The following is a 13,601-nucleotide window of genomic DNA, read 5'->3' on the forward strand; positions in this document are numbered from 1 at the left end:
AAAATATGTTTTCCCTAAGATTGAAACAGTATTGAAAACGATACTTTCTCAACAAAGAGATATATTTTCCAGACCAAGGATTTCTTTGGTCGTCAGGGTAAAACATTTATAATATATATTTTTTGAGTAACGATATAAGGATATATCGATATTTTTTACCCCTTCCGACATCCCTGTGGTATCCGTCATTAAACACTGACGTAATTCGCTCTGATTGATGCTCAATTTTCCCGTTATATTCTATCAAATAAATTATCAATCTGGGCATAAATATGAAAATAAACATATTTTTGTAAATCTAATAATCCGATTTCATTACACAAATATAATAATTTTGTGATTGTTAGTTATGAACAATTTTGAAATATGCAAAATTTTTACTGAAACTTAAATTAGCCTCTGCTGTCCATGTTTATGCATGACCAGGTGGTTCCCATAATTTTTTTATTCGCTTTGACGGGTGTCGTCATTTCGCGACTATACAATAGTATGGTATTGATCTAAAGGGGACGGGGACAGACATAAAGAGTAAATATAAAGTAATAAATTAATAAAAAAATCAAATTTTAGAGCCTATACTCAGTTCTAATCTGGGTGAGCCGTGGACAGTGGTTCAATATGTGGTAGACTAAAATAAGGACACGATGACAAGACTCACAGTAGGCAGGCGGGCTCGAAGGCATCACGTGACCGTGCGAGAAATGACAGTGGCCCAATCTCAGTTGATTCAAAGCTACGGCATGGTGACGAAGGGAATGAACCGAAGACAGAAGAAAAAAAATCAGCTTTAACCTCAAAGAGCCTGTTGTGGTTGGCCTCCTGGGCCCAACGACGTTGTACCTCGTTATTTGTGAAATAAGAAACGAATGGAATAAGGTCGGTATGGACACAAACATCCGTGATAGGGAGGGGAGATGAGGCTGCAGATTTAGCCGCACTATCCGCGCACTCCTTTCTCGGTATACCAACGTAAGAAGGGATCGACTGATCCCATTCAGATAGAGGGTATGGATAATTCACAGTGAGTCGGTGACCAGGGGATGGTTGAACTTCTGTCCCAGGAAACAATCGAGAGTATTTCGGGAGTCGGTTAGGATTAGCCATTCTTAAAAGGATTGTGTTGAGATGTAGGATAAAACTTTAAATATCGCGAAGAGTTCAGCGCTCAATACTTGAAGGAGCTAAATGTCCGGTTGTCCACCACAAATGTACTGCCAAGCCCTCTGCAAGATTTGGAGCCATCGGTATATATGTGCTTGTGGCCAGGGTAAGAGTGGAGAAGTTTACAAAACTTGGACCGAATAAGGTAAGGACAATGTTCTATTGTATAAAATTGACATAAAGATATGTTTATGAAGGGGGTAGTGAAGGTCCAAGAGGGAAAATTGGGGTAGTAGACAAGGAGGGGGTTCAACAAGCCAATTCCAGCCCTGGACGTTACCATAATTTGTTTTTCTTAGGATTATCGTAATGTTGTAATGTAACTTTTCATCATCAGCTTCCCATAATTTTTTCATTCGCTTTGACGGTTGTCGTCATTTCGCGACTATACAATAGTATGGTATTGATCTAAAGGGGACGGGGACAGACATAAAGAGTAAATATAAAGTAATAAATTAATAAACAAATAAAATGTTAGAACCTATACTCAGTTCTAATCTGGGTGAGCCGTGGACAGTCGTTCAAGAGAGTGGATAAGTTTACAAAACTTGGACCGAATAAAGTAAGGACAATGTTCTATTGTATAAAATTGACATAAAGATATGTTTATGAAGGGGGTAGTGAAGGCGCAAGAGGGAAAATTGGGGTAGTAGACAAGGAGGGGATTCAACAAGCCAATTCCAGCCCTGGACGTTACCATAATTTGTTTTTCTTAGGATTATCGTAATGTAATGTAACTTTTCATCATCAGTAATAATACGATGCTGAAAACCTTTCCGATGTTGCCGCTGAAGCCACGTTTCTCACAACTTTCAATGTTATTTGGCATCGATCCACACATCATAAAACATCCAAGCTTTTTGGATCATCATTTTGTAAATGATATCTTGGGTGAATGATATTTTTGGCTGTCCAGGATGCTCCTTGTCGTCTTCTGTTTCAAAATCACCACTTTTGAAACGTCGAAATCAGCATTCACATGTTGAAATTGATAGAGCATGGTTGTCATAAGCTTTACACATCATTGGATGGCAGATTCTTCTTCAAATTGCAGTGAAATTTCCCGCAAAGACGATTTACTCCGTATAAATTTAGACATTTTCAATGCACTGAAAACATGTTTTGATCGACGAAATAACACATACTGAAAAATGAAGTATCTCAGTGAAGCTCATAATTAAAGCAAAGTCTGTATTTCAGCTTTGATAACGACGGCAGGGTACAAATCAAGTTGCAATTTCAGTTACAAAAAAAATTGATTAACATGATTGTGAACTAGGGTATCAAATTGCAGAAGCCAGTAATGGTACTAAAGGTGAAAATATGCCCCTGTATGAACGTACCTATATTCATATTAATGGCTGGTTCCATACTACTGGAGACTGTGAGACCCAGTGGTGATGATATGGGACTATCCAAGGCCGATTCTGCTGGACTGATACGCAAGTCTTGTATACTGCCGGCTGGGCTGCTCATGCTTCGCATGGATGCGATGTGACTCATGCTCATCGGCGGAGCTCCGTTGCTGGGTATCGGAACGTTGCCGCAGTGTCCTGCCAGTGCCAGAGAATTGACGAGACTGGCGACGGGGTTGGTATCGTGGCCTGAACTCTGGTTGTGAGCCGCCGCGACCTGGAAATATCCAGATTTCTACATTATTCATTGAAGTAGCTTGCACTTGCGGAGTAAGAGCTAACTTACCATGCTGCACATCTGCTGTCTTAGGCCTTGGGCTACAGCGGCAACCGCGGCGGCCGCAGCTGCACCTGGGGAGACGTTGGGATCCGCGCCGTTACTACAGGAATTGTTTGGATAGCTCTGAATCGTTACTCCATCCTGCTAAGATAAGAGGTTTTGTTAGTTTAGAAGTTAATTAAGAGTAACAAGAGTATACGTACGTGTAATCGCGGATAGGCCATGTGCGGATCGTCTTTTATCTGGTGAGAATCTCTGAATACAACAGCTCTGATCACCCCTCGTATATGTTCGTCTGGCCATACGCCCAACAGTATTCTCTGGGGTCGTCCTCTACCCTTTGGCCTCAAATCTGTAATAAGAACCAACGTGTTATTATTTTTAATTCATATACATTTACAGCAGGGTAAACAAGAACAATGTAATATAAATTGGCGAATGGGAAATGTAATTTACCAAAATTTTTATAAAAAAATTCAGATTCATAATAAAAATTACGATTATCGGAATAACATCACGTGCATACTTTCTCAAATATACACACACACAGTTTGTCAGGTTCTTTTTAGTGGTTAATCTTCGGAGAGTTATAAAATAATCCAGATATTCTTCTTCGATGGGTACGTATAAAACATTTTCCAAAAAATGTATCCCAAAGCTACTGAAATATTAATGGAAAGTTATAATAGAGTATCGAAAGAGGAACAAATCTTACATGACTGGAAAATAGAACTTAATGTTTCGATTTATAAAAAATGGAGATACAGAGAAAAGACTGTCATAATTATAAAGAGATTACTCTTTTATACTAATACATATACTAACATAATAACAGTCATGAATATATACGAGAAAAATATAGAAAACCGTCTAAAATCAGTGGTAGATAAGACGCTAACAGAATTTTGGAATGGACTACAAGAGGAAAAATTATAGAGGACCATATACTTAGTATAAGACAAATACTGGAAAAAGTGCAATGCCAAAAACAAACTGGTATGTCTAGCTTTTATTGATTTGGAAAAGGTATTTGACAGAGTAAGAAGAGAAACACTATGGGTTATATTAACACAAAGAGGTGTAAATAATAAAATTGTTCAAGAAATATACAGGATAAATATTAAGTCATCATTGCAACTAATACCTCAAAAATGATGAAACAATGAGAACTAAATATCTACAGAAAAGTTTAAAGAGATGGTATATGATATAAGGAGAAAATAGAAAAACAATTAATAAAAACAAAACGAAAGTTATAGTGATGGTAGTGTCAGAAATAATAAATATCCAAATTTAGGGTGTAAAAATAAAAAAAGTAACTGAAAGTAATGGAAGCGAAGACTGGAAATGATTGCAAGAATAGGAAAAATCGTGAATTTGTTGTACCATTATTACGCGTACCGCAAATTCCTAAATAAATATAAAAAAAACTAATAGAATTTATAAAGTAATTTGCAGTTATGAGACATGGGCATCGTCAAAGAGAAATAAAAGTAAGATATAAGCATAAATAAGATACCTCAGAACACTCTGGGATGTAATAAAGCTGGATAGGATGAGAAGTAAAGAAATAAGAAAATACCTGAATATTGAATCAGTAAAAAAGTTTATAGAAAAGCGACGCAAAAGATGTAAAGAGAATATGGGAAGCAAGAACGGAGAGAGGAGAAAAATCAGATCAGATGAACAATCAGATATGCGAACCTATGATGAATGCATCACAGAACTTCCTCAGAAGACTTCTGACTAACTGGCTGAAGCAAGAACACTGAGGAGAGACGAAAAAAGTGAAAGGAATACATGGTTTCAGTCGTACTTTTAGTTACTATTTTCGGTTCTACGTCCATTCGACTGATTTTTAACGTTCTGGCTCTGTAGTCCTAGTCGCGATCTTGACAAAAATGTACCCAATTTATGCTTACATAGATTTATATGTAATATATGTAGTTTTATGATTTTTTTGGTAGTTTGCTTGTAAATAACAATATATTATATATTAATATAACTCCATTGGAACGATATTTTTCAAGATGTATTATAAAAAAGATGAAAATTGTGAATGATAAATAGAAACTTTACTAGGATACTTTTGACTGTTTTTATGGCAATAATAGGTAATATTTTGATAACTCTCTCGATTTTTGTTAAAAAATATTTCCGTTCAGTAATAAATAAAGCATATATATTCATTCAGATCATTTTTAATTATGTCATGGATTAGTATTTTTTTCTATGATTATGTATATGTTTAATTTTTATATAGTATTTACGGTTATTGTACATTTTTAGTTTTTAGGTATAAATATTATTTAGTACTTATAGTATTCAGTAACTATTTTTTTCCTTTTCTTTTTTAAAGTTAGTTCGTGAAGGAATTTATACATCTCCGTCTCGTTTATAGTGCCGTTGGAAAATATAACCACATATAAAATAAACTGCCCCAAGCAATTATCTCCCTCCTTTCTTTTCTCACAATTTATACAGGAAAGGATTCCTATATCTTCATCTGACATCGCGAATTGAAGAAAACAGTGGAACCGTGCAATTACTATTTTCAGTAGCTAGTTTTTTGACTATTGACTGTTTTGCGGTTATCGACTGTTTCAACTGTTTTGCGACTATCGACTGTTTCGACTATTTTCAGTCGATCGTTCCCGACGCTAAAAATAATACACTTACATCACTAAGCGGTACAAGAGGTGGTTTGATAATCACTGAATTTGAATCAAAATTTGATGATTAAATAAAACACTACGTGAAAAAATGTCGTGCATACACCAAATATAGACAATTCTGCAATTACTGTTAATGCTCTATCAACTTATTTTCTTTTTCATTATGTGTCATTTTGTTGAAGTCAAAACTACTGGTATTTTTTCTTAGGAGATCTTGAATTACAAGTTAGGAAACACCTTAACACTTCTATCTTCCATAATAGAAATAATAGAAAAGTAAAGTTGATAGTTACTGTTCTAGAAAATGCATGATATTTCAATGTTTTAGAAGTGTTGCTTGAAGCTTAAACTCAAATAGGTCTTCAATTGAATTAAATGCTTACATCAAACTTTGAAAGAGAAAGTTACTGTGATATGGACACATGGAAAGTCTTAACCCAATAGGTTCTTAGAATTATTACTTATATCAATTGATACCACCCAAGTTCTTTTGAATATCGACCTTTTTATTAAAGAATACTTCGAAATTAGCTCACGGTCTTTATAAAAGAAAGAAAAAAATATATGTAATGATTTAAAATTGGCTGGATTTTGTTTTATTTAATACAAGTTCCGTTTCTTAAGAATCTAAGAACTTAGCTCATATTAAATCCATAGGACAAAGTTTCTCATTCAAGAGGTGATGACTTTCATCATAAACCACGACTACAAGAAGTCGCTGCATCTTTCTCTCGAAGTAAACAGTTTTAACTAAAGAAAAGTTGTTTTTCTTCTACTGCATTTGAAATATTTATATATATATATATATATATATATATATATATATATATACGTCGTATCGTAGCTACATCAATACAAGTTAATTTAAGTATATAAACATCAAACAATTGGAAAGAAGCTGATTGATTTTGAAAATCGAGAAAAATAATTGAAAATGTTCTTATAATTTACAATATTATTACGACAAACCGTAGAACACTGCGTAGTATGATGAACTCTAACAAAAAGTCCAGAGAAATAAGCATATTAACGGACCTGTAGGTGTCGAACTATTTTAAATAGAACCCTGCAAACACTATTTGATTCAATTTTTCATTTAGAAACCACTGAAGGTGGTTTCAGAGGAAGCCGTTCAAATATTTTAATAGATTAGATCATTAAAGAAAAAAAATTTTTGAAGCTTAAACTTACCAGATCCACCATCAGCGGATGGTCCCAACATGTTGTGAACCCTGTTGGCGTAAAGCACAAACGTAGGATATGGTATGTCGTATTTCCTAGCCGCCTGCGATAAAGACAGACCCTCCTTCAGGACAGAGAAGATGGCCTCCGCCATGGTTTCTGGCCTCCAGGATTTCAATGGTCCTCTCTCCCGAAATCGTAGGTTGTGCACCAGACTCTGATTGGTGTTCCAACATTTTTGCCACATGGACTGTAACTGATACTGGTAGCTGTCTGCTAGAAAAAAGCCAACAAAAAAACGACATTAGTTCTGTGTTCCTCCATATCTCGCACCTCCCTTGCTTCCATTTTCGTTCACCGAGAGTCCGTACATAGATCAAAACCAGATCAAAAGTGGAAACAAGAGACCGGTCAGATTCGGTCACTAAATAACTCGTTTTACATCCTCCGAAATGATCTAGTGACTCGAACCGACACATATTTATTATACGTGGAACAAATTAAAACAAATTATTCGTTTGCTATGCGTACATTTCGAGATCTTATCGGGCCTAACAATAGAACTGTTGGGCGTCACAAGACAGAAGGTGTTATATAAAATAAACGTTTATTATTTTTCATTTTTAATTAAAATGGAGATCGGTGGAAACGATATCACGCGCGAAAATTAATGGTATTTATGAACCAGAAAATATTATAAATGGTCGTAGGTGGTGGTGGCGTACAAGTTTCGTAATTCTCCGTTTGTTACTCATTATCAAGCAGCAAGAATAAAAATGTTGGATCCCACAGCTACCTTAATAATTTATGAACTTTCTGTATTAAGAGGAACTTACTCGTAACCGGTCAATTGAAAAGTCATCGGTCTGACACATAGATGGCGCTACTAGAAATAAATCCATATGTTTTTTAGTGAGCCCTAACGCTCAAAAGATGCGTGTATAAATTTGACAGCTACCGGTTCATTAGTTTGTGAATTATAGCATTTTTTGAAGCAACTCTTGTTATTGTGAAAAATTGAAAAAGGAATTTCGCGTGTTGATACAATATTGCTTTTTGAAGGGAAAACTTGGCTTGATGCCGTGTTTCCGGACATTGCCCCAGGAAAATCAACCATCGAGGAATGGTATCACGAATATTTGGCTATGAGAAAGCTCTGTGCACAGTGGGTGCCGCGCGAGCTCACTTTTGACCAAAAACAGCGACTAGTTGATGATTCAAAGCAGTATTTCAAGATGATCAAGCGTAATAAACCCGACTTTTTGCGTCGATATGTCACAATGGATGAAACATGGCTCATTTCATCGTTTCACTCCGAAGTCCAATCGACAGTCATTCGAGTGGGCTGCACACGATGAACCCGCTACAAAGCGTGGGAAAACGCAACAATCAGCTGGCAAGGTTATGGCGTCTGTATTTTAGGATACGCATGGAATAATTTTTATTGACTACCTTGAAAAAGGAAGGACGCGACTATTGCATAGCGTTATTGGACCGTTTGAAGAAAGAAATCGCCGAAAAACGGCCGCATTTGAAGAAAAAGAAAACCAAGAAAATGCACCGTGCCACAAGTCAATGAAAACGATGGCAAAAATCCATGAATTAGGCTTCGAATTGCTTCTTCATTCACCATATTCTCCAGATCTGGCCCCCAATCACTATTTCCTGTTCTCAGATCTCAAAAGAATGCTCGCTGGGAGGAAATTTTCGAAATCGAAGAGGTGATCGCCGAAACTGAGGCCCATTTTGAAGCAAATGACAAACCGTACTACAAAAATGGTACCGAAAAGTTGGAGAGTCGCTATAATCTTGAAGGGAATTATGTTGAATAAAAAAAAATTGCCAAAAAATGTGTTTTACTATGGTAGGCCGGGGATTTTTCAAGTGACCTGTTATATGAAAAAAGTATTTTGGAGAAATATCTGATGATATTTGACATTTATAGATTTTTATAGGATATAAAATGCTAACAGTCTTGAATATTTTTATAAAAATAGTAAAAATATAGGAGATAGTTTGTAGATTGGATAACAGATCACACAGAAACTTCTAACTCTTTTAAACGTAACTTACTGGTCCTAAACTTCAAACAACATATGAGACAAACTTTTATTGGTTTCAAGACAATGAATCGTGTCAGAAGTCAATGGACACGATGGTAATACTGAACGAATTGCCCTTAGTTGCGTTGCCATATCCTGTGTAGTCCCCGGGGCTATTGACAGTTTGTAGGAACAAGTACGGTACTAGGACTGAATATACAGGAGATGAACCAAATAATTGGCCAATTGCTTCAATGATGTTTGGAGATGGAAATCTAATTATACTCCTCACTCTATGCTTTGAACTCTCCATAATGGTTCAATTATGTTCAGGTCTGACGACTGTGCTGGCCAGGGAAGATGTTTGATGATGTTCCAAATCAAGACTGAACTTCTTTGGCTGTGTCTGTGAGCTTTGGCATTATCATCTTCGACTATAATAGTGAATATAATATACATAAAATATAACCTACAAGACTTGGCCTGAAAACTGAGCAATACATATGTGCCGTACTATTTACACGGAAGAAATGTTGCCAATATTCAATAAGATATATTATTTTGTATATCCTATCTATATTACTCTTGAGCGAAAGCATATTGATGTTGACTCCAATTTGGAATAACTGAAGAAAAAATATAGTGTTTGTTTTCCGCCGTAGGTAACAAAATAGTTAATAATGACCTGATAGCTACTAAACAATGACCACAAGGCAGAAGGTAAATAATCATGGAAGATGAGCTTGGTGAGACCAACTAGACAATGCTGAAACACAGTTTTTCATGAAACATTTTCAAAACTTTTGAAGATCAAAACCAAAATTATAGAAAGTAGGAATTCTTCCACTATTGTGGATGAATCCATAAAAAATATAAGTTGAAAAGTAAAAATAATTGGATCATTTATGAAGACAGCAATACGAGACTTACATACGAGGGTGGTATGTCAAGTACATGTTGCAGGGCCCAAGAGAAACCTTTTCAACTTTCCTTAATATTAAAACACAAACTAAATTCGAATACATTTAATCGATTTGGTCTAAAATACTCAACCACGTCAAGTTTCTATGAGTCTATGAACAGTTGTAGACTATTCCAATGGCTAATTTGCAAAGAAACAGTTGCGATAACTCAACCAACTATGTTAATATGTCCATTGGGATGGTAGTCGATGATTTTTTTTCCTTTCCTTAGTTTAGAACATTGATAAAATAGTAGACGGCAGAGATCAAATAACAATTTTCCAAAACGGAACAAAACCATTGAAAATTAAGACAAAACCAACGTACTTATCATATAACCCTCGTATTAGTAGTTCACTTATAGCTACAACAAGCTGTGATTACGACACTGAAGCTCAAACTTAACATTTTTTCAGGTTTAGTTTTCGAAGGTTTATAACAAATCCAAACAATCAGTACTTTTTCACCGCTCCACTTATATGGTATAATTAATTAAACAAATTGACTCTATATATATACGCCATAGCAAACGATATAATACTGTAATATAACATAATAAAACTAAAAATAAAATAAAGTTCATATTACCATAATGATGAAAATTAAATAAAATAACCTGAAAAAATATTGAAGTAAACATTAGATATAGTGCAGGATGTGGTGTGTGTCTCTGTAAATAGGAATATTTGAACATTGTTTTCCAGTTTTTACCATCTAGGTTCCTGCTGGTGTCGCTGGATTGGCTCTAGATTTTCTCTACACTCAAAATTATCGATATTGGGCGTCCACATAAAACGATATGTCATATATACGGCGATAAACTCTGTATCATACTGCAAATATATTTACTACCAAACATTAGAAATGATCCTAAAACTTGTAAGAACGACCGTCTCTTATTTCGGGTACCTTTGGTAGAATGAAAATAGAAATATAATATTTTCTTCATAATTAAGTCTAATATAAAAAGAAATTAAAATAGATTTTTACGAATTCTAGTCCAAATTTAAAATAATAGTAGTTTAGTTATTAAAAGAAAAAGTAATTCACATTTTTCACATTTTTGGTGCAGTAAATCTCGAACAATTCAATTTATTGGTAGGAAAGTACGTATTTTGGAAGAGAATTATTATTTTTAAGGTCTGCTTTTTATATTCTTCTACAATTAGAATATATGTCTGACTCACTGTATGGAGGCGTTACGATTTTATCTGATAACAACTCGCAAGGCGTCGGGTATTTTATCAACTAACATTTTAATAATGCTTACGTATATTTTTATTTCTTAAATTGGACAGGCCATTTCAGTCAGAAGATATTTCCAGTATGATCTGTATCGTGACACTTTTTATAGGTAATGTCGATATGTAACCTTATAATTGGAATAAGATTACTGAATTCTGCTTGACTCAGTCAGTGTGGTTATGCCAAAACCAACCTGGAACACTTGCTGAGCTCTTCTACTATGCGGTTTTGATTTAAACCTCCCAATATTCGGGAAGAATGACATATAAATAGAATATTTTTCTGTTTCGGTCACTCTCACAACATTGCTGTATAATATATGCAACTTGTAATACAAAATACAAGATAATACTGGTCTTCACTTCACAGTAGTCATAAGATGCACTGAAAACGTTATATCACCATAATATATGGACTTTTAGAAAGAGAAATTCTGCAATATCTAGTTACAATAATCATATGTGTATAATGTACAGCCACAGTCACAAACGATGAAATGTTTTGAGAATAAGTTTTTAAAGAAAGAAACTGATGCAAATCAAATAGAGTCCTATTATTTAAAATTGCGGCATAAAACATGAAAGACGTATCACACCAACGAGGAACCAATGTGACTACTAGACAATGGTCGAGAAATCGGAAGAAGACGGAATATAATTTTGGAAAACTATATTCCATCCGTTAATAAATAGTAAAATAAAAACCCTGGAAGGTGTATCATGAACATGTATCAGGCTCTAGATGTGGTTTTGATGACAAATTATCGGTAATTCTTAACGTCTTCAAATAGCATTAAATTGTGATGTATTGTAACAAGAAGACGTTAAAATACCATGGATTCTATTTTGAAAATCGGTACCACATAATTACCACAAGAAAATAAAACAGTCTTCTAATTTAGGCAAACATGAAATTGACTTATTTACTTATCTAATAGTTAATTGCAATGAAAGGTGGTTGAGGTGTAAAAAATGGATGAGAAAGCTACTGAACTAATAATGGAAATTTACAACAGAGTATGGGAAAGAGGGGCGAATACTACGTGATTGGATTTATTATTTCAATACATAAGGGAGATAAAAGAAACTGTAATAATTACTCAGTTGGGCACAGCCATAAAAATATATGAACACATTATAGAAAATCGTCTAAAATCAGAATCATAAGGCGGTTTCCAAAAAGGGGAAAAATAGGAAAATAGAGATTATGGATTATACTAGAACAAGGTAATGTAATACGTAGTGTAAGTAATAAAGTTGCAAGAATAATTCAAGTAATTGTTATGGGATAAATATCAATGCCGTCACTGAATACAAAAACCTTCAAATCCCAAGCAGGATTGAGTTAAGGAAGAAGTTTAAGCATAACCCTCTTTATAATATTAATGGATGAAATGAAATACATGTCAAATATACACAGGTGGAGTATGATTCTAAGATAATACAAATAATAATGAATAAAAGCAAAATGAAGGTCTGGTGATGGGAGAGTCAAAGTAAGAAATACTCATATTGAAGAAGATGGAAATGAGTAGCAGAATTTGTACTTTATTATAAACAGCAACTGTCTTTAATGAAGAGAAATATCAAGCAACTCAAATATCAAAATGAAAATGCACAAAGAAATTTACAGGCCAACACTAACGCATTTTCAAAGAATGGTTAAAGTAAGAATAGTAGAAATAAACTACCTCAGAAGAGTTAGGGATGTAACAAAGATTGGTATGAGAAGTAGGTGTGGGCATGTTGGAAAGATCAAAGAATTGACAGGAAACAGCGTAGAGCATTAAGCTAAATGGCAGCCTTAACACAGGGGCAGCAAGATAGCGCTATGGTGGGCCGAACAGGTTCACAAAGGAGGCATATGTACATGACAATCTCAGGACGACATTGAAAGAGCTAAGTGAAATTTCTATTAATATAAACATACAATGGACAAGGGGCCTGTCCACATCACAAATGATAAGGGCAGACAGATTGGTAAAGGAGGCAAAAAAGGCGATAGTAGACATGGATAAATAACCAGGGATGGATAAGTAAGGGACAGATCAAACGCGAGAAAAAAGAGAAACAATCGACAGTTGGCAGCTGGCATGAAACAACTCAAGCGATGACAGAACTCTCCATGACTTCCGCGAGAGGGTGGGATGTAAGAGAATAAGCTTAAGCAGAAAGGCGGCGCAACTAACAACAGGACACGGAAATATGGCTGCATACATCAGCATATTTATATTAAGGGAGAATGACGGTATGTGCGAATATGGTGATGGTGTGGAGGACACCAAGCACATAATGGTCGAATGAACCCTGAACCAAAGAACAAGGGCCAGAAACCTGTACGGCAGGGCGGTGGGGTCTTACCAATTTAGAGATGCACAAGGGAATAATAACAGTTCAGATCCTGAACCTGATCGAGAACTAGGCGGAGGTAGTAATTAGGAAGGCCGACACTGAGGCAGATAGATCAGACACGGGAAGTGTCGGTAGAGGCATAAACAATGAACGCGATCAAGTAGAGTTTGGGTATCTGGACCATACTTGATAATTAATGTTGACATATATACACAAACAAATTGTAATAACCAATTGTCAATGGCCATTATCCGGTAATTAAGGATGGTAAAAAGAAATAAAATAAAA

At 35.2% G+C, this 13,601-nt stretch overlaps 1 protein-coding gene across 5 annotated transcripts in view; it reads right to left on the minus strand.

Annotated features, from left to right (window-relative positions):
- The window catches only part of LOC143204137 (protein bric-a-brac 1), a 979,343-nt gene that overhangs the window by 4,763 nt on the left and 960,979 nt on the right, over positions 1-13,601 (minus strand). Inside the window, exons 9-12 of one of the 5 annotated variants that reach the window (XM_076416604.1) lie at positions 6,723-6,986; positions 3,060-3,208; positions 2,863-2,997; positions 2,505-2,793 (exon numbers count right to left, since the gene is read on the minus strand). In XM_076416604.1, the coding sequence (XP_076272719.1) occupies positions 2,505-2,793; positions 2,863-2,997; positions 3,060-3,208; positions 6,723-6,986 (837 nt within the window). Of the gene's footprint in view, positions 1-2,504; positions 2,812-2,862; positions 3,001-3,059; positions 3,209-6,722; positions 6,990-13,601 lie in introns of all 5 variants that reach the window. The other 4 variants (XM_076416602.1, XM_076416603.1, XM_076416601.1 and 1 more) reach the window with 4 other exon arrangements.

Source organism: Rhynchophorus ferrugineus, unplaced genomic scaffold (genome assembly GCF_030347505.1).
Source record: "Rhynchophorus ferrugineus isolate W39M unplaced genomic scaffold, kcgeb_rfMv2 rfM10, whole genome shotgun sequence".
Classification (NCBI taxonomy): Eukaryota; Metazoa; Arthropoda; class Insecta; order Coleoptera; family Curculionidae; genus Rhynchophorus; species Rhynchophorus ferrugineus.